The 27,456-nt window shown below is 40.2% G+C and overlaps 4 protein-coding genes across 5 annotated transcripts; 2 read left to right on the forward strand and 2 right to left on the reverse strand.

Moving 5' to 3' along the window:
• Nucleotides 1-481: 481 nt before the first annotated feature.
• Nucleotides 482-7,181, reverse strand: LOC146668543 (uncharacterized). 2 transcript variants are annotated; one of them, XM_085410466.1, is made up of 3 exons: nt 6,363-7,181; nt 4,723-5,061; nt 482-1,915 (listed from the first exon to the last, which is right to left on the reverse strand). In XM_085410466.1, the coding sequence occupies exons 1-3, from the start codon at nt 6,922-6,924 to the stop codon at nt 1,326-1,328; spliced, it is 1,491 nt and encodes a 496-aa protein (XP_085266592.1). In that variant the 5' UTR covers nt 6,925-7,181; the 3' UTR covers nt 482-1,325. The 2 variants fall into 2 exon arrangements, with proteins under 2 accessions (XP_085266592.1, XP_085266591.1); XM_085410465.1 differs by having other exon boundaries at nt 482-1,918; nt 6,363-7,179.
• A 382-nt stretch (nt 7,182-7,563) lies between these two features.
• avpi1 (arginine vasopressin induced 1) lies at nt 7,564-11,611 on the forward strand. The gene is made up of 3 exons (XM_085410467.1): nt 7,564-8,922; nt 9,776-10,222; nt 11,107-11,611. Exons 2-3 carry the CDS (start codon nt 9,861-9,863, stop codon nt 11,306-11,308), a joined length of 564 nt encoding a protein of 187 aa, XP_085266593.1. The 5' UTR covers nt 7,564-8,922; nt 9,776-9,860; the 3' UTR covers nt 11,309-11,611.
• A 2,122-nt stretch (nt 11,612-13,733) lies between these two features.
• pi4k2a (phosphatidylinositol 4-kinase type 2 alpha) lies at nt 13,734-20,437 on the reverse strand. Its single transcript, XM_085410468.1, has 9 exons — nt 19,958-20,437; nt 17,957-18,157; nt 17,738-17,869; nt 17,199-17,352; nt 16,992-17,053; nt 15,656-15,755; nt 15,284-15,417; nt 15,108-15,167; nt 13,734-14,979 (listed from the first exon to the last, which is right to left on the reverse strand). The coding sequence occupies exons 1-9, from the start codon at nt 20,294-20,296 to the stop codon at nt 14,818-14,820; spliced, it is 1,344 nt and encodes a 447-aa protein (XP_085266594.1). The 5' UTR covers nt 20,297-20,437; the 3' UTR covers nt 13,734-14,817.
• A 3,298-nt stretch (nt 20,438-23,735) lies between these two features.
• pgam1b (phosphoglycerate mutase 1b) lies at nt 23,736-26,900 on the forward strand. Its single transcript, XM_085410469.1, has 4 exons — nt 23,736-24,117; nt 24,928-25,202; nt 25,314-25,494; nt 26,243-26,900. Exons 1-4 carry the CDS (start codon nt 23,979-23,981, stop codon nt 26,410-26,412), a joined length of 765 nt encoding a protein of 254 aa, XP_085266595.1. The 5' UTR covers nt 23,736-23,978; the 3' UTR covers nt 26,413-26,900.
• The last annotated feature ends 556 nt before the right edge of the window (nt 26,901-27,456 follow it).

Here is a 27,456-nt window from a genome sequence, read left to right on the forward strand (position 1 = left end):
CATACACTGGTGGAGGCAGCTACAGTTGTAGCCACAGCTGCCCTGGGGCAGACTGACAGAAGTGAGGCTGCCATATCGCGCCATCGGCCCCTCTGGCCAACACCAGTAGGCAAGTAGGGTAAAGTGTCTTGCCCAGGGACACAACGACCAGGACAGAGAGCCCAGGGATCGAACCGGCGACCTAACCGGTGAATAACTGAATGCTGCTAGTTTAGTCTGGGAGAGACTTGAATGACACATTATTTCTTTTGTTAACCTTAAACATTAGTTACCTTAGCTTTTAAAAAAAAAAAAAAAAAAAAGATGATAAATAAATAACAAGTTTCAACTTTAATTCATTCATTGTTTAGGAAATTGTTTTCGTACAGTTCCCCGTTGTTAACTGAAAAACTCCTCTACTGGGTTAAGATCAGGTGACTGATTTAAAAAAAAAAAAAAAAAAAAAAAAAAAAAAAAAGGATCCACTTTGTGACTTTCTACTTTTAAATACTACTTTTATTAGTCCATATACATTATTTTACATAGTGTAGTCGAAATAAGAGACATACAGTAGTACATATGTGAGTCACAGACAATTATAAAAACGGGATTGGCATAAACACATACTGGCTCAACCAGTAGTTTCTTCAATACCACGAACATAATTAAAATGGCACTTGGAATTACACTGAAAGGCTCCACACACATTTAGTTTTCAGCACTTACTACTGACCTGACATATACCGTATGCATTTAAATGTTGACCTCAGTGATCACTGAGCTACAGTTCCTGGAGCTTATTTTCTTTTCACCATGTAATCATAAAAGTATTTAAATTTGTCTGAGAGTTAGATAGTTTTAGTTTTTGACAGGTGACCTAAGATGCTCGTTGCAGTATCTATAACTTGAGATACTGCTTTGTAAGATTTCTTTTGAAACAACACAGTCTCAAAGGGAAGACCTGGTCTTAAAAAAAAAAAAAAAAAAAAAAAAAAAAAAGTGGATTGCACAGAGAGACCTCATACTGGTGAGTCATTTCGGGTTATATCAATATACAGTAGGGACTGATTATGGCCACTGAGCATGGCGCACCTCAGAAACGTAAATATTTGCGTCCTGTATTGTGAATGTTGCTTGTTTTTAGACATGACTCTTCTGAGCGTGCTGTGCCTGTATATCACGTGTGCATGGGAAAATATTAAACGTCTTTCTTTGACATTTTACTCAGCAGAGGCAGGACTGATAGGTGGCTGCTAACATAAAAATAAAATTTAAACATATTAAGCCTTGCATAAAATCAACTTTTATGCATATTGCATAACAAAATTCCAATCTCAAGAACCACACTACTGTAGCTGCTTGCTATGAGAGCGCTGGTGGAATTTGAGCCCACCACAGTTTCTAAAAGACTTTCCACACTGTCCACAGATGTAAGGCTTCTCTCCAGTGTGGATGCGGAAGTGCCTGGTTAAAGCACCAGAATGACGGAAACACTTTGAGCAGACTGAGCAGGTATATGGCCTCTCTCCTGTGTGGATTCGAAGGTGGGTCTTGAGATTCTCCATGCGATTGAACTCTCGGTTGCACACTGTGCAGCGGAAGGGGCTGCAACCCGGTGGGTAAAGCTGCAATCTGGCCCTCTTGCTTCCTGCCACAGGTTGCTGACAGCGTTGCTGGAACCTTAGCTGGCACTGGCCAGTGTGTCGGCGCAACAAGCTGGGCAGATGGAAAGTCTGACCACAGGACTTACAGGCATAGAGGGTAGCTACGGGGTGGTTGAGTTTATGACTGGTTCGAACATTGACTGGGTAAACCTGTGGAGCGGCCTCTGACACAGGAGCTGGTTCGGACAGCTGGAAGATACTGGAGAACTCTGCAGGGAGGGATGGAAGATCTGTGGGCGGTTGAAGGGTGGAGGCTGGGTTTGAAGGATGAGCTGCTGAAAGACATAACATGCAGAGTTAATTACACTGTAGAATAATTATTTAAAAAATATATTTTTCAATTACACAAACTTCATTAGCCTTAAAGATCAGAATTCATGTAGTACATACATAATACATGTAAACAAATAAGTGTTTTAAGTCAGTAGATTGACCATTGTTTTTATATAGAGCAAACATTTTTTGAATCCTTTAGAATAATCTGAGGAATAATCTGACATTTAGCCGCCTGACTGGAAGTCCAGATGTTAAAATTTTGCATCACTAGACAGTAGGAAAGCATAAATGTTGTGCTGTTTGACTGGCACATGGGTATGAGGCAAATTTTCTATTGCATACTGGGTGTACAACCAATCAATATTATTGATAATGAGAAATTGTCTGTTACTTATATAGAACTTTTGTCCCACTAGCAACTTAGATCATTTTACATTGCAAGCCAATAAACCCATTCATTTCCCTGCACCGCCAACTTTTTGTTTATCTCACATGCACAGATAAACTCAATCCAGCATCGCTAGTTAACTGAACATGTATGTATTTGAACCACGTGAAGAAACTGCTGTATCGGTGCCAGAACACTAAAAACATCCCAAAAATTTCAAACCCAGAATCTTTGTAATGTAAAGTAACAATGCCAACCGAAAAACAAAAACTACTCTGGGTCATGAATGAAAGTATTTCTATCTACCTGAACACAAACAGGAAACTGCTGTTGTTCTTGTATGACTATGATGTCTAATTTAATTATACAAACTCAGGAGATAAAATTATAAAAAAAATAATCTTTCACTAAGCCCGTATTTCTGTCATCGTGTTGGCTGTGCTCAGTCCCAGAAGGGCAGAACTGGCCAAACATTTGTTCTCACTTTCACAATTCCCTATACAGCTTCCTTGGAGCTTGTCCAGCTTCCACTATAGTGGCAGTCAGAATGGACTGTGGGCTGGTGAAGTTAACTGCTGGCACAGAAAGTACTGCTTGTCCTGCTGGTGCGATGATCTGAGGTGTCAGAAAGAATGCTGGTAGGTCTTTCTCTTCACTGATTGCTTTGACATGATGGGATGTGGGAGGTGACTAGAAGTCATCTCCCTCTGTTGCGTCTGATCTGCTGTCATCTCTAGCAGCTGCCAGTGATGCTCCTGTTGTGCTGGCATGGCTTGAGCACTGCTTACTCCTGTAGATGCTTGTCAGACTCGGGGCAAGCTGCAAGCAGCACAGGACTCTGAAGCAGCACTAAGAGTTCCTGCCTCTTCTACATGTTATACCATTAGACAAGCATGTTCTGTTTATTTCCATCAGCTGAATGTCTGCTCCCTTCATCACCTAAGAGTTCCAAATGCTAAATCTCACAACAATCCCTCAGAATTTAGGACCAACTTGGTTCAATCCCCTTAGCATTCCTTTTTGTGGCGGTGGGAAGAAAAGAGTCTTATATGTTTTCCACTATCTGGAAGTAGCCAGGACACTACAGGTCCCAAACTCACACTACAAGTCATGCTCTCTGCACCTGCCATTTGTTTAGAGCTTAAACCAACTTTTCCTTGTCACCTTGATCCAGTCTCTTGCACAGAGATATAGTTGTGTTTGTCTGCTGGATACTAACATAGAGAGGTGTGATCACACAGCTCTACCAAATCCTCAGCAAGTCTGTCTGTATTTTAGTTATTCACAGCCTATTCAAATGAATAAACAGAAAAGACAATAGCAATGTAAGATATTTACTGTCAAAGACCTTTAACAACATTTTTCTATGCTGTGGATTTAACAAAATATGTGTACACAAGTACTCAGAAATACTATAGATTGGCTCAGTGATGGCATAATTGCATCTATGGCTCAAACATACCACATTAATTAACCTTAGGGGCGATCGTGGCTCAAGAGTTGGGAGTTCGCCTTGTAATCGGAAGGTTGCCGGTTCGAGCCCCGGCTTGGACAGTCTTGGTCGTTGTGTCCTTGGGCAAGACACTTCACCCGTTACCTACTGGTGGTGGTCAGAGGGCCCGGTGGCGCCAGTGTCCGGCAGCCTCGCCTCTGTCAGTGCGCCCCAGGGTGGCTGTGGCTACAATGTAGCTTGCCATCACCTGTGTGTGAATGGGTGGATGACTGGATATGTAAAGCGCTTTAGGGACTAGTAAAGCGCTATATAAATACAGGCCATTTACCATTTACCATCTAATTTGCATTACAATTGCTTCATTTGAGATTAAACTATTTTAATTACATCGTAAGTGGACTTACACATATAATTTAAGCACAACTTTAATGCTTGTTAATGCTAAGTAAAATGAACAGCTAATCATTTTGCACCCAGTGAAATAGCACATGGTGAGTTGGCATATAGTCCATCTACCAGTTTTAATAGTAATTTCGGAAACAGACAATAATTTCCCATAATGATCAAATCTAGCTGCAAATGTGACTGGCCTGCAGCTCCAAAAATGACAAAAATTTCCCTGGATGATCTTTCAGCAACTTGATCACAAGGAAAAATGTCTATTTACTCTTGTTGATTCCACATTTCTAAATCTGAATATTGGAAATGTCAGTGCAGTACATTTGTAAAACTAAACAATTCATGAGAGAAGGCTCTGCAATGTGTTAACTGTGTTTACAGGCCTGGGTTTTTTTAAGCCCTCTTGAATCTCAAACATTTTACCCTCCCATGAGGTAAATGCAGTTTCAAAGACTTTTCCACTTTAGGTGAGTATGTCATTGTTAGATATTGCAAATCTGATCTTAATTTCAACCTTATTTGTTGTAACAGAGGGAATACTTTGTGGCAGTTTTCGCTCTTACCCTGATCGAGCCCATCGCTGGACAGCTGAGAGTTTGAATCTTGGCTCTGAATATCCTGCACTTCTGGTTTCCACTCCAACATTTTGGACTGGACTCCAGATATACTCTCCAGGCTAAAATCCTCCACTTTAAAGGAATCCAAACAGCAAGAGGAACCATGCGTTTCCTCTTCTGGCTTCTCCTGCTTTACAGTAACCTGAGTAACCAGCTCTCGAGTGGATTTGCCAAGAACGCTGGGAAGTGGTGGTGAGATGCCATCTTGAGCTGCTTTGTTTGGACAGACTGGGTTCATACGTTCGATCTTCACCATACAAACGCGAGAAATCTCTTCAGTTACCTCTGCAAATAAAGAGATGCAAGCATTTAATGATTTCTTTTAAATTAGAAAACTAAGACAATTTTTCCATACATTATAAAATAAATTTAAAGTCAGCCTTCTATGGAGCTTGAGCACAGTACCTTTGCAACTGTTTCCAAAAACAGTTACTTTAAAAACAGAACTCAAAACAGATGTGAGGATCCAGAACTTTATGTTTGGAAATCATTACAGCGTTAGCCTCTTTTCTCTCTAGTCTGAAACCATCAGGCATGTAATCAGGGCACAGGTCAAAAGCCAGAATCAGAATACTTTAATCCCAGAGGAAATTATGTGGTCACAGTTGCTCCAAGATAGTTTATTTTGTTACTGTTCTTACTAAATGAAATAATACCATATGTTACAAATATAACAACATAGCTCTTATTATAATTATCCCAGTATATTACACAAAATTAAATATATATATGGTTCACACCGAGGTGCCCTTCGTATCATAATCCCACACAGCAAAATCTCCAGTGTTAAATTAACGCTAGAGAGTGTCTATATGGGTCCACACCTCTGAGTGTTAAATACAACACTGTTGAGTGTTAAATTAACACTTTTGACAGTGTTATATGTTTAAAAGTAACCTAGTCAGTTTTGAAGCTTAACAATGGCTAACACTGAGCAGTGCTGATTTTCTAACACTGGAAAATATCCCAGTGTTAGAAAATCAGCACTGGAGATTTTGCTGTGCACAAACATCTGGTGTGGCAACAAATTGGTGCACAAAGCATGGGTAACCTGCAAATCTGTGAAGACACCATTAATGCTGAATATACACTTTTTGGAACAAGATATTGCAACCCCATCAATGCATAACCTGGGTGGCATACGTCACCATTTTTATTTTTGAAACACTTGTAAGTTATATGAGCGCATCAAGACAAGCTAAAGACCTTTTAATGATTCTTGGATGATGTGTTGTGTATTTTTGATCTTTGCACTTGGTGGATTCACACACAAACCAACAGGTATATTGTTTAAGTCTTTGCATTGGCCGCAATCTTAACTGTGTTAAAATAAATAAATAAAAATTAAAATAGCAAAAAGGTGACTGTTTGCACTTCAGCAATCCTGCTAGTAAAACATTGTTGTTAAAACTGGCAACTGTGCATCACTGGTTTCACACTTGTCTACAAAACGTGTGAAAAATGTTCATCCCCATGCATTAACAGTTTAGCTGTTAGTTTCTGTGCACACATCGTGATCTAAATATAACTAGGATGCTGAGGCAATTACTGGGGCAGTAATGAAAGAGAACAAGTCTCACAAGTACCTCTAGTGCATCCATCGTTCGCCTCATTTTCTGGATCTGAAGCTGCGTCATTTATTCTCTCTTCCTCGCGCGATCTGCGCTCGTCGGGTCTTCTCAAATGTAGATCGTGGGTGTCACGAGGCTGATGCGCTCCGCTGTGACCCGCAGGGGTAGTGTCACCTCTGACCTCTGTGCGGCTGAGCACACTGCCCACAGCACTTGTGCTTATTTGACTGCAGTTGGGGTGTGGCGGTTGATCGGTGTATTTTATGGCACCGAAGAGCTGATTTGTAGTAAGAGGGCTTCCACAGTTCTCCTCTCTGCGCGCAGAGTCCAGCTTAGCTTCGGCTCTCTGCAGCCTTTGTTTGAGGGACTCGTTTTCTCGTCGTAGCTCTTCATAGATGTCGCTCGTCACCTGACCTGCCACAAGCTTTTTCACCTCGCGAACCGCGATCTCCACGGCCACTTCAAATGCTCCGTGTATGGCAGCTACAAGCTCCTCTTGAAAGGACAGCGCAGCGTCCGCGCTGGTTTTGTTTGTTACGCACGGTCGCTCTTTGGTCCCAAACAGCTGCGGCTTCATGGTGCGTTTAACGACCCACTAACGCTGTGCAATGACTTAATATTAAAACCCCTGATGAGCACGTGATTTCCCCAATAATGGACCCCTTGTACTGATGGAGCTCGTTTATAAGCAAAGTGAGAGGTTTTACTTCCGCCAACAATTGCTTATGTGCCAACTAGTGGTCCAAACGGCGAAGTGCATCACTTTGTTGGTAAAAAAGAAAAAAAGGACAAAGTACAACTGAGAAACCTAAATTTATTATCTCAGCAACGACTGAAATATCTGAAATTATGCTCTTTTAAGGGCAAGCACAGGTGTAACGACTGCTCCTGGGACGTCTTCCATCAGTCACGGGTTTTGTAATGGTCTAGGCGGGAAAGAATCCAACCAGAAGGCCCTAGGATGGCCAGAGACATCACCATCAAGACAAAGGCAGACTGCTGCAGAACAACAACATGTTACTTCTGTTACCACCAGTCAAAATTTGTAACATATTCAACAGACATGGAATTAGCGTCTACTTACGACAGCGCCTATTTTATCTTTGGGCGGTTTGCCATGGATGTAAGTTGCTCTTTGTTGAATACCTGACCCGGGTATAAGAACCCGGCCAGCTTTTAATCCAGCAAAAAGCCCACGCATGTTTGGTCTTGAAAGGAAACGCTGGTCACACGCAAGAGAAATAACTACCAGGCGTTTTATGAGTTTTTAAAGAGATCTCCTCACACACCTGCTAATTGGTCTTAATTAGGTGCTCTACACCTGCTGTAGAAAACGAGCTTTGTTTTTTAACGTCAGCGACATCCTGAAAGTAAATAGTTAAGGTATTTCGAGCAAGTTAAGCTAGAATCTTGGATCTACTAAATGCTCGTTATCTTAAGTAAATGGTTAACTTTTAAAATCTGTCCTTTTCCTGTTGACAATCACATTAAACTCTAAATTCAGGGTTTGGGTCTTCCACAGTCACAGTGCTTCCTTTTATCAGTGTTTATAAGCATATACAGTTTGATGTACTTCTGTTTTATTTAAATTACAATCAACCTCCTACACGGTAAAAAAATAAATAAATAAATAAATAAAAAGATGGAGCGTTATGAGTTTATATAAGTCAGGGCCGTATGAGAGTATATGAATAAAAAACTTTACATTATCTCTAAACCAGCCATTGCTAATTGCTACCTTTCCACCAGGCTTCTTGCCGAATGGTAGGAACAATGGGTCACGTGGTATGTGCTATTAAATGATGTTGAACGTCTGAACAGAGACTGGATAACGGCAGTAATTTCAGTGGCTTTAATCGTAGGAGGTATTAGCTTTAGTTCAGCTTGTCTAAAATAAGTTAATAATGGCGCACTCACTTTTTTTACAGGTAAAATTGCTTTGCGTGGGTTTTATTAACGACTTCACTTTATTAATCTCATTAATAACAGGAAGGTATAGATAGAAGTACCACTGAAATTTCGTTGACGGAAGAAATGGGAGAAATGCATAAAAGAGGCTTGAAATAAACTTATCAAATAAGACAGTTATGATGCCTCAGACCATTTTGATCTATTCAATATTCTTCAGGAGATCCTGAAGCTCATGCTCAAGCAATGCACTCATGTTCAGCTCTCATGCATAGATACCTGTAAGGTTAATTAGACGGCTATTTAGAATTTTAAGACAAAATAACCCCGCTTTTAATCTCGCCACATGGATTTGTGCGAGATTAAAAGCACAAATCCATGTGGTGGGGTTAATGTTTGCTCTGTTGGTTATTGTTTTTCTTTTTGAATGCTACAGGCTGACTCTTGCTGTGAGGTGAGCGCACAAACACTAACGTCACTAATGGATTAGCCTACTCTTTGATTATTCCTTTACGTTCCTCGTGACACCGCGTGCCACTGACGCGCCCCTGTGAAGTGGGTCGGCTGGGCATTAGCCGGTGTGAAGGTTACACTTTGGATGCCGGTTCATTAATCAGGTTGTCTGTCTACTGGCCTAGTGCATACAGTTGTCTCACTCAGACTGAAGGTAAGCACCCTTATTATTGCATTTGTAGTTTACAGTTATATTTGGGATACACTGTCAAGATGATAATGGAGAATTATTTGATGTAGATTTGGGGCTTTTGATGCTTTAGATATGACATGGAGACTGGCTGTCACAACAATGTGACGCATAGAACTATTAGGCTGTGAATAGCCTATGAAACTTCCAATTTCCTTATCAGTTCTCATCAGCCAAAACAAAAGCAAAAAAGCAAAAAGCTAGCCTAATCTTAAAAATACCAGTTTCTCCTGAAACAGCAAAAAGACCTGAAGTCACCCACTTCAAACATGAGGTGGTGTTTTGTTAATGTTTTTTTTTTAAAGATACACATGCATGTTTTTTGAAAGCCTACAGGGGGCTTGAACACATGTTGTCATGATTTAGCAAAAAATACAAAATTCTGTCGTTTTCGTCTTCTCAGATTTATTCTTTTTCAGGTTTTACTTAATACAATTAAACAATTAGAAAATCTGACTTTTTATGGCCCAGTTAAGTCACTGAAAAAATATATTGGTAAGAGAAATTTGCTATTTGCAGTCCCACATAAGTGTTTTCACATGGATGTGTGCAAGTACATGAGTTTGTACAATGTGTAAGTTGTAATGTGCCCAACAAACTCCCTACATACTGTACTTAACCCAATACCCATGAGTAATGAGATAAGAGTTTGTCAGACAAGGATGGTGTTGGTAAATAGTTTTTTTGGCTCCAGTCATGGAAATTGTCTGCTGGATAAAAGCTTGTGGTCGTGATCTCTTTATCCTTATCCTTATCCTTAGTTTGACCAGGTTAGTCTCTCTCCTTTTAATTCTCTCTCTTTTACGTTATCTTCCAGACTCTCAGCAGTGCCCGTACATTGGGTTCACATCATCATCCTCGTGCCCTTATATAACAACCCAGAAATTCTCCAACCGTGTGACATGGCAGATTCCCTGGAATCCAGCTCCAGTGAGGAAAGTCTCCTTATGCAGTGGAACATTTCCAGTCGACGCAGCCGAAAGTCTGGATGCTCTAACATTTTTACAGGCTTGAACATGCATCAGCTACACAGGCTGTTCAGAATGTCAGGGGAGAGAAATGCTGAGCATCGGGCGAAGCTGGTGTGGCAGGGGATAGATGACGATATGCCAGGAGCAAATGAAGAAAAGGATGAGAAAGAAGGGGAAGAAACAGGGCTGGCCGAGGCCTTGGTAGGACTGAGAGTCCGAGCAAGGAATAAAGCAGGAATCAGAGTCGAGGGACGGAAAGATCACAAGTGGAACAGAGCACTGGGATATCTCAGGTTTGTGTCTGTTTTGTCTTTTCCTACACAAAATAAGAAAAGACAGGATGTGTGAAGATAATGATTTTAGATTTTATTTGTAGAAAATTGTTTCCCCCTCGTATCAGTAATACTGTCACCAGTTAAACTTTGGGTTACACAAGCTCCTGCCTAAATGCAGCAAACAATTGTCATGTGTCTAACAAACTCATTTTAACCTCACATGACTGTGTGTTCCCCTGCATTCTGTCACACACACACACACACACAGTCATACATCTGTTTCTACATTCCTCACTGAGATGAAATAAGAGTTCTTAGAGTAATAATAAAGTCTCACAGCGTGGTGAAGGTCGGCGACAGAGTGGTGCAGTATTAACAGAATTACTCAGTGTTACTTCTTTGACAACGCTGTGAGCTAAAGTTGTGAAACTCTGTTTGACTGTATAGTTCAGCTTGTTTTCTCATGCTAAATGTCTAATGTGACAATTTATTTTTGACACTTTTTTGTATGCCACAAATGACATATTCATTTCACTTGCTGAAAGGCTTTTTTTCTATTTCTGGAGAAATAAAGAGACATTGTAACTTTATTCTGTTCTACAACCATAAAGTAAAAGTAATTGTCAATAACGTTTTTACTTGTTACGTTGTAATTTAACTTCTTTTCCATGTGGCAACCTACAAATTTTCTTTATGGCTGTTCTCTCATTGTAGCTCGTCTGTGGCTATATTTCTGCTTTAGAGTACCATACACATTAGTATCAAACCATCAGGCCAACTGCAAAGGAATTAGAATTTTAGAATATAAACAGCAAATGAAATGTTCAGATCCTCAAATTATAATGTGTCTTTGTGACAGTGTATTTAACTGCCTAACCAAGAGTTATTTATCTTTGTTCCAGGATTAAGGAGCCATTATCTGACTTTAGTGCTGATGATGAAGAAACCACTAAAGCTCCAAGTGCAGGAGAATTTCTGTTGCCAACTGAGGAAGACATCTCAGATAGTCAAAATCCCTTCAAACCTTCATCATGGAGGTTGGGGGTGACAAGGCTTGAGGACGCCAGAGACTCTGAACGTTACCTTCATCGCATCCTCTATTAAAAACTAGATTTTGGATGAAGATGCAACAAAACTGAAGGCTGATTTTGTTTAGAAGTACGCGCTTCTGCTATCATGCACTATACGTGTTAGACACTAGCACAACTTTATGAACTGTGGTAAATCTGCATGCAAATTAAAGGACAATCTATTATAGGAAATTCAAATGTGTGTCTACTCACAAAGAGAGTTGTTGGAAAGAGGCTAGAATGAACAGTTTTATTGTTGTTGTTGTGGTTTTTTAATGAGCTGTTCTGTACACTACAATTCTTATACACAGAGTGAAATATTTTTGAATAAACAGAGGGAAATACTTTTATATGGATATTTCAATGTGTCACAGAATATCAAAGCAATCATAAATTTAAAATAAATAGTTAGCGGTGAAATGTACATCCATCCATCCATCCATTCGCTTCCGCGTATCCTTTTCAGGGTCGTGGGGGGCGCTGGGGCCTATCCCAGCTGTCATAGGGTGAGAGGTGGGGTACACCCTGGACAGGTCGCCAGTCTGTCACAGGGCCAACACACAGGGACAGACAACCATTCGCACTCACATTCACTCCTGCATTCACACCTATGGGCAATTTAGATTGATCAATTAACCTACCCCCACAAACTGCATGTCTGAAATGTACATATAAATAATAAAACAATTCACTCACATTCATTTCAAACCCTGGATTAGCTTTTCAGCAACAGAAAAAAGGTACCATATTGTAAAGTTGCCTATTTACAACACACTAGCATGAATTTACAGTTAGTTCTAGCCATCTGGTAAATTTAAATACAACATTCTCTATCTGGTTGCTAAATCTTAGTTGCTAAATTCCCCAATATATTTACCAGCTGGGTGCTAATTGTGTTTGTCGATGGGTGGTGGAGAGAGTGTACTGTGGGTTGATCAGTGCTCTTTTCTGCAAACAAGTGCGATGCTAACCCAGAGAATAAGGGGACAAAGGAGAATGAACCAAATCATTAAAACTGGCAGTGAAAACAATGAATAAATCAACAAGCTGAAGAAAGTTGGGTGGTTACTGTGGGTTTGTCACTACGTGTGACAAACCCACGATGCACACCAGGGTTGGAACCTGATTACAGAACTGCTTTAATTCTTCGTGAAATAGATTCAACAAGGTGCTGGAAATATTCCTCAGAGATTTTGGTCAGTATTGACATGATAGCATCACACAGTTGCTGTGGCTTTGCATGCACATTCATAATGTGAATTTTCCATTCTACTGCAATGCAGAGGTTGCTTGTTGGAGAACTGGTGACCGTGGAGGATATTAGAGTAAAGTGAATTCATTGGCATGTTCAATAAACCTGTTTGAGATTATCTTAACTTCATTACATGGGATGTTGTCTTGCTGGAAGCAGCCAACAGAAGATGGGTACACTACTCAGGTAGGCTGATTCCCCAAAAGATCCCCCACTCCATTACACCACCAAGTTTGAGTCGCCAAATTCTGACCCCACTATCCAAATGTTGCATCAGAAAAAGCAACTCATCAAACCAGGCAATACTTTTCCAATCTTCTCCTGTCTCTCTCAGTTTCCTCTTCTTTAAAGCAGTGGCATGTGGTTCGGTCTTCTGCTGCTCTAGCCCATCGGCTTCAAGATTCAGCAGTCAGCAGTCTGGCCATTCTCCTCTGACCTCTGGCACCAGCAAGGCATTTTCGCCCAGAGAAATGCCGCTCACTGCCATGCTCTGTAAACCCAGATGATTGTGTGGAAAAAAAAATCTGGCACCAACAACCATGCTACGTTCAAAATTACTTAAAATAACCTTTATCCCCCATTCTGATGCTCAGTTTGGACTTCAGCAGGTCGTCTGTTCTATGTTTACATGCACGATGAGTTGCTTGCCTGCGATTGGATAATTAGTTATTTGCATTAAAAAACAGTTCAACAGTGAAGTGGTCCTGATTTTATATCAACTGTCAACAGAAAAGGATACTGAGCATAGCACTGAGTCTTAATTAAGAGTGGAACAATTTTAAAGACAAGGCCAAAATGCAAAATAGACTTCAAAAGTGCTGCCTGTGGTTCCCTCTCCATGCAACTCGATACGCATGAATAACTGTTGTCAGATTAAAGTGTGCTAGTCCGGTGTTAAAGGTTGTTCAGTTAAAAAATTCAGTGCAAATCCAACAGAATAATAAAGTTTATTATTTGTTCATGACTCAGTCATGATTAAAAAAATTTTTCTATCCATTAAAAAAAAAGAAAGAAAAAAAGCCATAAACTGAAAGTATAGTTTTGAAAAACTAACAAACTTTAGTTCTGCTTGAACATGAGCAAATTATTCTTGCACTTCTTATTTTTTGATTGTACATGTACAATGACAATAAAGGGCTGTTCTATTCTTTTGTATTGTAATAAAATCAATTATAATCAACAGTCACAAACGCACAAATCGCCTGTATTAATGGAATATGTTTTAATTATAATCTGTCATTAAATATTACATACAAATTATACAGTGCATTACATTTCATGTCAGTTCAATACAGCAGAAAGTTACTTCTTTGTTTACTTAGGTCCACCTTGGAGACAGAAAATCAACTCAAACCAAGAGTCCAAAACAAAAGGAGCTGATGGACGAGCAACCACCACTCCCCTTTGTTTAGTTGCAGATGCAGTAATTTTGTTTTCTTCACCAAAGACTCAATTCCTCAGAGGGAGTAGACACATTAGACGAGCCACTCAAACTCACACTTACCTTAACTTAACAAACAGTTAAGTTCTTAAACCAAAAGTACCTCAGCTTTTCTACATCAACCAAGATGACTTGCAGATCCTGATCTTAGGAGGAACCATGTGAAACCAGTTCACATGGTCGATGTTCATTGTGTAAAGGCATGCACACCACTGAGTGCCTGTTTCCTGAATCTGTCATACTTGGTCACAATGAACACTTCTCTTATTTGTTAAAAAATAAAGTAAAATAAAATAACGATTTAGTGGCACAACTGCTTTCACCAACCCGGGGTTTTGAACTTTGTGGGAGGGAATATGCATGTGGATATTGAAGGATGAGAGATATGGAAAAAAGCAAACAAAACAAAACATGGACTTCAACACTTCCCATAAAAAAACAACAACATGAGAGGCTTCTGACGAGTGTGCGTGAACAAACATTGTGTGCACCCAGGATTCCAACAGAACAGTCACCTCACTGAAATCTTTCACAAGAAGGTACAAAATCTTCATCACATCATCAGTTTTTAAGCTGACCTCCACAAAAGGCACATAAGTAAAACAGGGAAGATACGTTATGAAATTCTTCCTCTTTTGGCCTCTTCTTAACATTCACCAACTCACACTCTGCTACTGAATTATCCATAAGGAAAGGATGGGAGATGTGAGGACTAACTCCATTTCAAGGAAAAAAAAAAAAATTAAAACCTGTGCCCTCAGGTTCTGTAGTGTCCTTCATCCAAACACTAATGTTCTCAATTGCTTTTCTCGCTCCAGCTCCTTGTTGTTTCTCTTCTTCTGCTTCTTTTCTACCACCAGGTGAAGAAGGGTCTCCTGCTCTGGAAACTCTGCGTGTAAGACTCACTGTTTGCTCTCTGAGGAGCTCTGGCTGTTTCAACAATTACTGGAGGCATCTGGACCAACTGGAGGGGTGTTTTACCATCTTTCAGGGCTTGGCACAGGTTCAAGATCTTGGGATGCAAATTGAGAGGTTTGTCACATCTTAAACTCATACATATATTAAGAATCATTTCCCACTTTTTGTCCTCACCATTAGGTTTTGCTGTCTAGACAGACAATTTCAGAAACGACAACTCACCTGTCCCCTCATAACAGCTACTTGTCTGTGAAACTGTCCTCTGTCAAAACCAGGATCTTTCTGTGAGACACAGTAGATAACATGTATATACCATAGCCATCCTCTCCATCCTTGTTTTCACTTCAAACTTCTCTCACTTACATCAGTCTATGCCACAAAAATTAATGATGACTTGCCTTAAAGAGTTCATAGAGGTCCTCTTCTAGGTCTTTGATGAAATTTGGGTCACTGAGTTTAGGAAGCACTATCTCTCTGATTTCCTGAGAGAAAGGAACTTTGGCCTGGGGAAGCCACGCCCAGTAAAAGGGGTCTGTGATTGGACAAGGAAACATTCTAATTGAATATATTGCTTGTAAAGAGCTCAGCAATTATTTGTGAAATCAAAACGAAGAGAAAATTAATTAAAACCTAATGAAACAAGCAAAGATACAGTCAATGTATATAAAATGTACGTACTTATAAAAAGGAAAAATAAAAAGCTCTTTCTTTTTCTCAAGGGAAGAATAATGTTCTTAAGTTGAACAATGAGTGGTTTAAACGGTGCTTACAAGCTCTCCAGGAGTCAGGGTGTTTCAGGGGGAATGCTAGGCCGTTGTCTATGGCTGCCAACTTGATGATAGGATCCTTTACTACCACCCAGTCTGTGTCCTGGACAGATAAAAACATAAATATAACAAATACATATTTAACTACTGACCTTTTCGGGAGAAAGCATTTGGCCTTCACAATGCAGAATGAGCAAAAACAATAACAAAAAAAAAATTAACAATATTAAAATTGCAATGTTTAGCATTTTTCACGTATCCATCCATCCATTTTCATCCACTTATCTAATTCACTGTTGAGACATGGGTTGTAACTCTTCCAGCTGTCACTGGGCACAAGGCAAAGTACAGCCCGAATGCATCGCCAGTCTATTGCAGGGCTAAAAGAGAGGGGCAACCACTGACTGTTGCATTAACACCTACGGCTGATTTAGGATAACCACTTAACCTGACATAAACATCTTTGGACCGTAGCCAGAGAACCCAAGAAGATTAAAGCAGGCACGGGGACAATAAACAGGCTGGTCCACAGCTGGTTAATGGTTTGGAACCCAGGACCTTATTACTGTGAGGCAACAGCATGCCACTCTCATTCTTCATATGTTAACGATTCATTTATTTATTGCAAATATATGAACAGATTCTCATTTAATTCTAACAGGGTTGATTCACTGAGGGACCTTCACTTGATTTTGTTGCTCAAAAGCGAGACGTCTTTTTTCTTGCTAATGTAAGCTAATGCTAGCTCATCTGCTAATACTGATACTGATTTTTGGTGATTTAAAAATGGGATATATCGGTAATCTATATCAACATCGATAATTTTTATTTCCTTTCAGATACATGAAACATAGACAGATTTCCATAAAATCTGTTATGTTTAGTTATTTATGTGTCCTTACTAAGATAATGAAACTGCAGTTAAAAAATAATATTGTTTTTAGGTTAGCAGCAAGTCTGCCTGACTACAACAATGTTGTAGCATCCAACTGCAATAATCAAACAGCACTTTAAGAGACATCTGCCTTTCTCCATCTGCATGCTACAACATGAAACAATACTAAGACCACATCCTGTACTACTACATTCATGTTCTCAGCCTCACTGTAGTTTAGACTGAGCAGTAGGTTATTGTCTTTTATTTTATAAAAAGAATAAAAAGATGCTCAGATCAGCTGGTTGGTTGATGTTTGTGTGGGAAACATGTTTTGCCTACAGGAAAAATGTAAATCGCTACCTGTGCTTTTCCTGACAGTTATATTTTAATTAGCATTTCTGAAAATTAATATTACAACTCTAAATGTATTTGCACTTAAGCTTTCGTGTGTGTGTTTCTCACCCGGTTTCCAACAGTGTCCATGGGACAGTCGTACTTCAGCAACCAGTTGTCATTTCCCCGGTCTGGGATGCAAAAAATATTCAAATTCAGATAAACCCAATCCTAACCAAAGCAGCACTACACGCTCTGCAATGAGCACAATAAATGTTTTCAACAGTGATAAATGAGTTCACTCTGCTTCGTTTACTTACGGTTGTGAGTACGTACCTGTATTCCTGATAATATAATCGAGGACTACGAGCCGCTCAAACTGCAGCTGGAGCTGCCGGTTGGTGTTTTCGGGCAAAGGCTCTGCTTCAAACCTTCGCAGCCAGAAATCTGCATCCTTGTATCCCTCAACAAAGAGCTGAAAAGAACCGACCTGTTGAAGCAGAAAAAGTACTGCAAATTAGAGATTTTCTGATAGATTTCGAAATCATTTTCCCAAGAAAGTTAAAAAGCCTACAACTCTTCATCTGAAATGACCTAAAATGGTATTTTATCCCTGGGAGTTTTTTTTAATATTTATGTGGGTTGATGACCAAACATAGATATTGTGTCCACTACAGCTAAAACGGCATTTGATTTTATAAGCTAATCAATAATGATGAACATGATTATTTCATGAGAAACAAGCTTAAATCTCTTGATGAGAGAAACTGAATATTTCATAGAAATGTAAGAATACATTTAAGAATATTTGTAGAATAATAAACAAATTAATAACTGAATAAAATGACTTGCATAAAACCAATGTACCAGATTACCTTGGGTGGCAGTCCAATCCTGTGAAAGCGCTGGCCCACTTTAGGCACCTTCTCCAAAGCTAGCCTTTTTCCTCGAGACTTGACCCTGTCTATGGCACTATAGTTGAATGTTTCACTTGCCAAATACACCACCTAAAAGTAGAAATTCTGATTAAAAAGAGGGAAATTTTTTCTTTACTGACCTTTGTAATGTGAAGACACTGCCCTGATAGTTTATACCTTGGTCCTGGGAACAATATTGAGCTCCAGTTTCTGATCAACCAGACTGGCCCCAGCTTCTGAGAGGTAGCCCTGGTTCAGGACCAAACAGTCACGGCCAAAACAGCACGGACAACACAGTTTCTGGAGCCACTTGGTCCACTTGGGATTCAGCTGCCCATAGGGCTCTTCATTTTTAGGTTTGAACACACCAATTATCTTCTGCAAAGGGAGACAGAATGGAAGAAAAATAAAATAAATTGCAGATAAAGTGGCCCATGCAGAGAAGATAGAGTAAGAAGGGCAGGTTTACATATATGTATGAGACAAACAGTAAAATTCAAAGACAATGTGTTTCTTTTTTGTTTTGTTTTTTAAATCTGACACCAACACAGAATAGAGAATAACAGAAAGCAGAATTATCCTGTAGTTTAAATAATAAAAGCCATTAACAACATGAACTGAAATTGTATACTGAAACCATATTATGGCTGAAATGAAACTAGAACCTTTAAACTTATTTTAAAAGCTACACAGGATGACAGTTTCACAGGATAGGCAAAAGGCAGATTTTTGGTATGGTGGTTATAATTCTTTATAGAAGTCACATGTTACATTACATGGTGCGTATAGTGTATCTCATGCAGCAATTACAACATAAACCTTGGTCACTGAAGAGTTATATCCTCACAGGGAGCAAGCACATGACTACTAATCACGGTAGTGACTAAGGAAACTGGAGAGGTGGAGAATGGGAGGTGAATGGGAGCAGCAGGTCACTGGATAAAAACCTCACACATTCAGCCTTAACAAGCAGCACAATAAAGCTGGTGTGATTAGACGGAAAATGCATTTGTGTGGATCCATCTCAGATGCCTTGAGGCACACTTCTCTTTTCTTAAACAACTTAACACACTGGGAGAAACTGGGAGGAAGGTGTCAGTGAGCTGCTCAAGCTGGCTCCAATCATGAAACTTTAGAGTATCATCTGAAAAAAAAAAGAAGCCTAAAAATCATGTATGTTATTTGAATATGTGTTGCTGTCACCGGGACAGCTGGTCAGATACAGAGTCGCTAACAGATTACTTACACTAGCTGGGATGTAGATAATGAACATGTGTCAACACACTTACAGTAACAATGGTGATGAAAGCATTTTAGAAGAAAGCAAGTAATTTGTTATAGGAGTTTTGCAATTGGTATATAACATTCATAATTTTGGTTGAAGACAGATATATTTGTTGGAAGCGGCCTGCAGTGTGTGTCTTATTTAGGGTGCGCTGATGTGCAATGCATAAGCTAAAAAACAGCATCAGTGTGGCCAGTAAAATAAAAAGAATACCCCAGGTCCATTTGGGTTGTGTCTGTGTGTGTTTTTTAATTAACCTATTTTTCACTGATTTGGTGCATAAAGAGTCCTGGCATTACTGGACCTAGTGTTGGAACCACTGACATCTGTGATTATGAGTAATTAAGTCAGAACTAAGTCTACACTGGCACGGACAGTGGTGCACTGGTTACCAATTCAAAGTTCCAACTTCAGCTGGGGTTGCATGTTCGCATGTTGTCACTGTGCCTGGGTTTCCTGTGGACACCTCACCCTTCTGTCACAGCACATTAGGTGATTACAAATTGGTAGTGGAGGTGAAATAGAGGTAAAGTACTTAGAGAAAATAAATATCTGAGAAGAAAACCTGAGCTGAGAAGGAAGGAAAAAACCCTAAAGCCCCTCTTATGGAATCTCGGGCTATGTTTTATTTAAACTTTCTCTGTTGCATTGTATTATTCATATACCAACCTCCAATTCTCTTCAGTATCTGGCTATTCGATTGGATGATAATTAGTTTATCTAGACTTACAGTGTATCTGCAAAGTCATCACGAGGCCTTTCCTGGGACCAAGTAACACTTCTCAAAACACCCTTAAGTGTTTTCAGACAACACCAACAACCTCTCGGGTTTCACAAATCCCTCAAATGACCGGTCAGTTAAGAGGCAGATTTAAGTTAGCAAGTCTTCTTACCCCCTGTGAATCTTTGACAAAATAGCTCCCACTGGAACCCTGATAGATCCTCTCGGGGTAGATCCCCTCCTCTATAGCTCGTTCGGCCTTTCGGATGATCTCCCTGAACTCGGGATCTTCTGGGAATTCATTCCTGTGCGCCTCCCGTGGCGTGTTTCCACGGTCTCGATCCAGAAGCGGCTGTCTCTCTCGATTGCGCCCCGGACTGCCGGCCGTGATGCGCACCACGGAGCCCGGCGTGCTTCCAAACGCGCCCCGGGGGCTGGTGGGCTCCGTGGGGCAGTAGGTGAAATCACCCGAGTCCCGGAGCGGAGAGACAAGCGGACTCGTCTCGTCCATGACTTGGGAGGTAGACGAGAAGTTCCTTTAACTCCTAATAATGGATGCAGAGAGGAAATAGAAGACCGAAAAGAAAGTGGAATCGATGTTTTGTTAGCTAGCACTGACGCTTGCTAACAAGGAACAAGAAAAAAAAAATCAGATGACCGTCAGCTTCCGGGAAGAGGCGGGACCCGTGAAGTGTTTTGATCTGTAACCAATCAGCGTGCAAATAGCCACTTCAGCAAGCTAATCTGTTGCAGTGATTGGACAGAATAGTTCCGCCCACGGAAAGCACGTGAGAGAAAAGTTAACCCAATCAATTAACCCCACAAAAAAGCCTTTGATAAACACGTCCTGTGTTTTTATCACGGGGCCTTTTTAGGATGTTATCAGACTGGGTTATAACAGTTTTACTTGTAGATGTCGGTAAATTCTGCCAGGCTGATAAAAAAGGACTTATATTTAGATTCAAGTACTGCATGAAAGCGCTTTCAATTTAATTAGGAGAATTAGATAAATTAGTGTCATAATATAATTATGGAAACTGAAGTTGAGTCATGGAAAGTTGGAATTGGACGTGTCATTTCTAATGATTTCTGGTGATATTTTTAAATGTAAAAAAAAAAAACATTTAACAATCAGGCAATGGGTCACAGTTCAAGATACTGAAACATAACAAAACTAGACTCTATGGAATTTTTAAAACTATTTTAAAACAATTTATTCTTAATTCTTTTTATTTTATACTATCATGCACATGTATGATTTACTGTCTTGTTTGTCTAGAGTTCGTTAACATCTTCACCTAACACACAGAAGACCCGATGGCAGGGCATCCGGAGGAAAAATCTGTTTCAAATGAGAATATACAGTTCCATATCCTGTGCAACCTCTTGCAATTAAGGATTCAGCTATACAAAGCATCATTATCATTATTTTGTATTTTTTTCTGGTTTACACTTAGAGACATTTCTGGGTGACATCGGGCTGACGTACCTAGCTTTTACATGTAGACATGTTTCCCGTTCCCATCAATGATAAAATAAATTATTTTCATACTTGTGGTATATTAAAAAAAACTAAAAAGAATGCCCTGTCCCCAGTCAATTATACATGCATGCACAAACACAGATTCCCCATTCACCCTGCAGGTGGTCTTTGAGGGTCCCGTGCAGTATCTTTGCTTTTCCTAGGACTGCACCTTCCTGGACTAAGATCTGGGATTCCTTTGGTATAGCTACATTTATCACTGTGCCACCGCTACTCTGTCTGGTTGGTTAGCCATCATATCTATACTGAGAACATGTGTGTAGGAGTGTTCTCAGTCCTTGTTGAGTCATATAACATCAGAATGCCTTAGGCAGCGGATGATAAATGGTGATGAGGAACTATCATGGATGACCAACCTCTTTGTGGGATGTACCATGGACAGATAGAGGAAGTTGGTAACATCATGAAATCCTACCAGTGGCTTAAAGGCTGACTTAAAGGACAGCACAGAGGGTCTGATCATGCCATCATCAGAACCAAGATCCATGGAAGCAGGAGTCTACCACAGCCAAGAAGACCCAAGTTTTAGCCTGTGCAAAGGTGCCCTGGAGACTATCCAACAGCATATAGCACGATGTAATGTGCAAGCTGAGATGGTATACACTGAGACGGATAGTGTACAGGAAAATGTGTGAAACATGTGAATTAGAAGTCTTCAACTCCTGATGGGAGATGACACTGAAGGTGGTTGGGGACACCAGCGCTAAGGTACTGTAGGACTTCAAGTTCCAGACAAATAAACAGCTGCTGGTCAACCAAACACACATAATGATGGTTGACAAGGAACAGAAGACTGCAGCTGTGACAGATGTGGCAATCTCGGTTGAAAGTAACATCAAGAAAAAGGAGCACAAGAAAAGAAAGAAGCACCATGGGCTAAAGGAAAACTGGAACAGACGTGGAAGTCCAAAGTGGTTCGAGTGATAGAATAGAATAAAGGCATTTGGAGCAAACTCCAAGCTGGAAGAGCATCTCTAACAGATTCTATCAGAGGTCTCTGTCCTGTCTCAGAACTGCTGAGATACAACAGTCTTCAAACGCTCAGGCGAAGAGGCTTGAGAAAGAGACACATAGCACCCCCTACAGGGGTGACAGGGAGATGCCTTCTCCGTGCTTTATTGGAAAAGACAAATGTATATGCTCTAAATTTTTAGTGGGGGATGTCTTTTACCTGTAGATGGTATAGTTTCCATTAAAAGTGATGTGAATCTGCTGGTATATGTGCACTCATTTGCCACTTCTCACCCTTTGCTCCTGTTGTTAGAATGGATGCTATCCATTATAAGAAGAAGGCTTAATATCTTGAGTAGGGGGTGTTAAAATCTGAACCTTTCTGAATTTAGAGTCACACTGAACATTTGAAGACAAAGTGTGGTTTAAATGCGGGTACGCTAAGTGCATACTCATCACACGACTACCACGTCTCAGTGTGATGAATGTCTGAAAATTCCAATGAGTAACAGGAAAACCCAACTCACATCTCAGGGTTTCTAACCATAAAGGATTCCTTATTTAAATATACTCAGTTTAAAACGATTTTATATTAATTTTAAAATATTAATGATAAATAATAAATCATGTAATCACATATAAATAATTTATTTGTCAAATGGGAGTCTGGGAGTTAAAAGAGAAAAAAAAAGTGACAAAACTGACTCACCTTTTGTATCAGTGATTGATTTTTATAACCCAACAGGTGTTTTAGATTTTACACAATAGTTCTGCTGTCATTTTTTACTTTTACTGGTAATCTATATGTGTCTAAATATGTGATGAGGCTATAGTGTTTATTATTAATATGATACTAGTGGTGCTTTAGTGGTGTTTCTAAAATTGTCTCCTTCATGTTAATAAAGTGCACAAATATCTATAACATCTTTGAATATAATGCATTTAAGTAAATTGTCTACAGTGACCTAAAGAATTATGAAAGTAACCGATTATCGCATTTTTGACAGTGGCAACAGAAACTATGTAGACTAGCTTTGAGATTATGGCACAGTCTTATGTTTGGATCATGTTTCACAGATGCTACCATTGACTAATGGTTCTATCTTAAATATGATCAATCTTTCGCTCTCCGTGTATTTATACACCACAGAGTAGTGTATAAATTCAATAACCAGTAACTGGATTTAATCAACAGTAACAAATTTGAAACTTCGTCTCTCTCCCATGTGTCTCCCTCTGCTCTCTTCTCTTGCCACTCATTAAACTGAATTGAATATATGTTTCTAACTTAGTGAGGATATGCGATATATGACTTTTTTTTTCAACGATTAAAATGATCATTCGTGATTTTTTTACAGGCACGTGCTAACATGATGCACAAACACCGGTGTGGACGTGCCGCTGTGCGCATCTTCCTGCCTCCCCTCCTCCATTGAACGCAGCACGCCTTCTGATTGGTGGAAACTAGCAGGAAGAGAGGAAGAGGACTCAAATCTTGAGAGCTGTCAAACTGGGCTACTCGCTAACCTTCCATCACACGAGCTCACATTTAGCAATCACCCGCCTGTTGCTTTGTAGGAACGTTTGGGGTTTCGGTGAAGCCCGGCTAAATCTGAGACCGTTGCTTCTGCTGCCTTTTAGGAGGAGTCACTTTCCCCGAAGTTCCCGGAAATACAGCGTAGAGGACATTGGTGTGAGGATGGCTGCGTACAAGATTGTCCTGATCCGCCATGGAGAGAGCTGCTGGAACCAGGAGAACCGCTTCTGCGGCTGGTTCGACGCGGACCTGAGCGAGACCGGGGAGCAGGAGGCAAAGAGGGGAGGACAGGCCTTGAAAGGTACGGTATCAGAAAATGTCAAGGCCTAATCGGGCTTTCTCTCGGTCACTGGATTAAGCCACAGCAAGCCGGTGCTTACGCAACTTTGTTGAATGGGGAAACCGGTGGTAGGCCCAGTGCGGCAGAAGGGATGGAGTCATTTCACGGGTTGTCCCGCAGTCTGCTGGGCCACACGGTCACTGCTTCAAATTAAATGCTACTGGAGTTTTTTTCCATTAGCTTCTCTCCCACCGGGGCAGACGGTTTGGCGCCTCCTGGTGCAGCAACATAGCCTCTAATTTTCATTCAAAGAAAGCAATTCTTATTTGTGGTGTTCTTTAACCACAGAAGTATTTTGGAGAGTCATAATATAATTAATTTAGTCTTTGACGATCTTAAGTGTATTTGTATTTATCAAAAATAATAATAAAAATCCATAGCTTTTAGAAATGAGCATATGAATTAAAACTGGAGCATATAACCAGGCCAAAGATGCTTTTGTTTCCAGAGGGCAGAATATTACTGTTTGCTGAGTCATCATGCTGGATACACACACACACACACACACACACACACACACACACACTCCTGCTGTTTTTTTTATGACCTAAAAATCCCAAACAGGCACATCTTGCAGTGTTAAGTCTGCCAGTGCCTTGCGGCCCCTGACCAAGAAAAATCACATGCAACTGATAAAAGAAGGGCAATAAAACATGAAGGTATCTATTATTTGATCCTGTGAATGGTAGCTGCAGTAGTATTCCTTCATGAAAAATATGACAAACTGTTTTGAAATACACGTCTCAAAATGTCATCTCTATTTCCCCTCAGATGCTGGCTATGAGTTTGACATTTGCTACACATCTGTCCTAAAGAGGGCCATCCGCACTCTGTGGTTTGTCCTGGATAGCATCGACCAGATGTGGCTGCCCGTCCACCGGACCTGGCGCCTCAACGAGCGTCACTATGGTGGTCTGACTGGGCTGAACAAGGCTGAAACGGCAGCCAAACACGGGGAAGCCCAGGTCAAGATCTGGAGGCGTTCTTTTGACATTCCTCCCCCACCTATGGATGAGGGACATGACTATTATCAGACCATAAGCAAGGTAACCGCTCGGGGAAATTATGACAAGTTGACTCTTTTCGTTATTGCTTCAATGTAACCCTGCGTTGCTGAAACTATTTTGACAACACCGACTTCTTCTTTTTCCCTGTAGGACCGACGTTATGCTGACCTGACAGAGGACCAGCTCCCTAGCTGTGAGAGTCTTAAGGACACCATTGCTCGGGCACTTCCTTTCTGGAACGAGGAGATCGTGCCACAGATCAAAGAAGGAAAGAGGGTGCTGATTGCTGCCCATGGCAACAGTCTCCGTGGCATTGTCAAGCACCTGGAGGGTAAGGAGTAGAGGAGAAACTTGTGAAACATTTCTCAGCACTAAAAACACCTTTCAGTGTTATTTCACTTACTATGAGTCAACAATGAATTGAGTTACCTGCTAAACCTTCATAAAGGCCAATATTTGATCCATCCATTTGGGTTTTAGGGAAGTCAGAAATTAACTTATAGACAAGAGTGTAGAGTTATTAGCTGTTGCAGTGGGTTAACTAGCAGATTGTTATTGGTCTAGGTGGCCACATTCCTAATAGTGCAGACACCCAAGTTTATGACTGTGATAACTTGAGAGTTACACAGTGTTGTTTTTTGAAATTATACCATAGAGGCATCTACTAAAAATCTCAGGCAAGTTCGAGTCCTGGTGACCTTGACCTCAAGGTCAGAGGTCACCAGGAGCAGCACCATAGGAGCAGCTATTAAATTTTTTTGAGTTTGAATCTGTGACCTTGAATTCAAAGTCAAGGTCATAGGTCACATTTTCTGAAAATCTTGTAAATGCAATAACTCAAGAAGGAAGTCACCTAAGATTTTCAAATTGATCTAGTTGCAGGCTGAGGGATAGGCGGTATTTTGTGTTCCAAGCAGGTTTATTTTAGTTCTTAAGTTGTGAATTTTAATGTAACAGTTTAACAATCATGTGTTTATCTAACAAAGCTATCATCCGCTGTTACGCATTTTAACGCGGTCTAAAGCAGCAGCAGCTACATTGAAATGAGTTACAGCTTTGTGTCTGTCATTGTTTCATAGGTATGTCAGAGGAGGCCATCATGGAGCTGAACCTGCCAACAGGCATCCCCATCGTGTATGAGCTGGACAAGAACCTGAAGCCTATTGGACCCATGCAGTTCCTGGGAGATGAGGAGACTGTAAAGAAAGCCATGGAAGCTGTAGCTGCTCAGGGCAAAGCCAAGAAATAGACTTGTCCTTCCTTTGGGAGTAAAGATCAATCATCTGCTTTTTTTTTTCTTTTTCTTTCCCCATCCAGTTTTGAAAGGGTCATTTACTGTTTATGTCATCGCAGACTTGAGCACAGGTAGACACACAATGTGCACTTTATCTTAATACCACCCATTTTTCACAAAAATGTACAATCTGATGTTTAATTTGACTGCTCTTTACTTTGTTACATACTGAAACACACATTTCATTATTAGACTGTGGATATAAGTTGTAATGTGGTTTAAGCACTGACCAAATATAAATTAGGGACCAGCAAATGCACTACCCCAGCAGAGTTCCAAGTATTCTTTCCAATTTACAATCCATGTAGATGAAGCGCAGCGGAAAAACCTACAGTTACACTGGCTATGTTAAAGTGTGAGCAGACTTGCTCTAGACTGCTGAATATTGTTTGCTGTGGCATTGTGCTTAAAAATTAATAAATGTTGTGAGTCATTATGCAGTGTACTGTGTGTGATGTCATTTTTTTTTTTTTCCAGGACAACTGCACTTTTTTTTTTTTTTTATATGGTAACTGAGAAATTTGTCTCAGTAAAAGGCAAATATTGAAATGCACTTTATCCAGTTCCCTCACTAAGTAAATGCAATTAGCAGAAATGAAAAGTTTGTTTTAATTGCCTTATGTGATAGTCCTTGTATTCACACTTTTCTGTCACAGTAACTGCTACTTCAGCAGCTGTTCTGTTGGTTAAACACATTTGTATTTCTTGTATGCATCCATAGATCAACACGTTTCACACGAGACTCTGATAACGAGTTTTGTAAACTGCAACCAATCGAAAATGTGAGAGATTGTTTTAGTTTGTGGGATTGGGGGGGCAAGTTTTTTTTCTCTCGAAGGTTTGAGATGCACCGTAACAGAGGACTATCATAAACATGATTATTTTGAAGAAATGGCTCCTTGGTGGCAATTTTCCGATTATATGATGTTTTTAAAACCATGCTCAGATAAAGAGATTTTCAATAAAATAATCTACAATTAAATTTACATTGTAGGGAAG

Source organism: Rhamphochromis longiceps, linkage group LG6 (genome assembly GCF_057381845.1).
Source record: "Rhamphochromis longiceps isolate RC_006_pf linkage group LG6, R_longiceps_female_GT1.1, whole genome shotgun sequence".
NCBI lineage: Eukaryota > Metazoa > Chordata > Actinopteri > Cichliformes > Cichlidae > Rhamphochromis > Rhamphochromis longiceps.

Bases quoted from the DNA above. Each gene is read 5' to 3' on its own strand.
- avpi1 (XM_085410467.1), top strand. From the start codon at position 9,861: ATGGCAGATTCCCTGGAATCCAGCTCCAGTGAGGAAAGTCTCCTTATG. The intron at 10,223-11,106 runs GTTTGTGTCTGT...TCTTTGTTCCAG, and splicing joins AGAGCACTGGGATATCTCAG to GATTAAGGAGCCATTATCTG.
- pi4k2a (XM_085410468.1), bottom strand. From the start codon at position 20,296: ATGGACGAGACGAGTCCGCTTGTCTCTCCGCTCCGGGACTCGGGTGAT. The intron at 18,158-19,957 runs GTAAGAAGACTT...CTCCCTTTGCAG, and splicing joins TTGTCAAAGATTCACAGGGG to AAGATAATTGGTGTGTTCAA. The intron at 15,756-16,991 runs GTGAGAAACACA...TTATCTGTCCAG, and splicing joins TGGACACTGTTGGAAACCGG to GACACAGACTGGGTGGTAGT.
- LOC146668543 (XM_085410465.1), bottom strand. From the start codon at position 6,924: ATGAAGCCGCAGCTGTTTGGGACCAAAGAGCGACCGTGCGTAACAAAC. The intron at 5,062-6,362 runs GTACTTGTGAGA...CTTTATTTGCAG, and splicing joins GAACGATGGATGCACTAGAG to AGGTAACTGAAGAGATTTCT. The intron at 1,919-4,722 runs GTAAGAGCGAAA...TATGTCTTTCAG, and splicing joins CAGCGATGGGCTCGATCAGG to CAGCTCATCCTTCAAACCCA.
- pgam1b (XM_085410469.1), top strand. From the start codon at position 23,979: ATGGCTGCGTACAAGATTGTCCTGATCCGCCATGGAGAGAGCTGCTGG. The intron at 24,118-24,927 runs GTACGGTATCAG...ATTTCCCCTCAG, and splicing joins GGGAGGACAGGCCTTGAAAG to ATGCTGGCTATGAGTTTGAC. The intron at 25,203-25,313 runs GTAACCGCTCGG...TTTTCCCTGTAG, and splicing joins ATTATCAGACCATAAGCAAG to GACCGACGTTATGCTGACCT.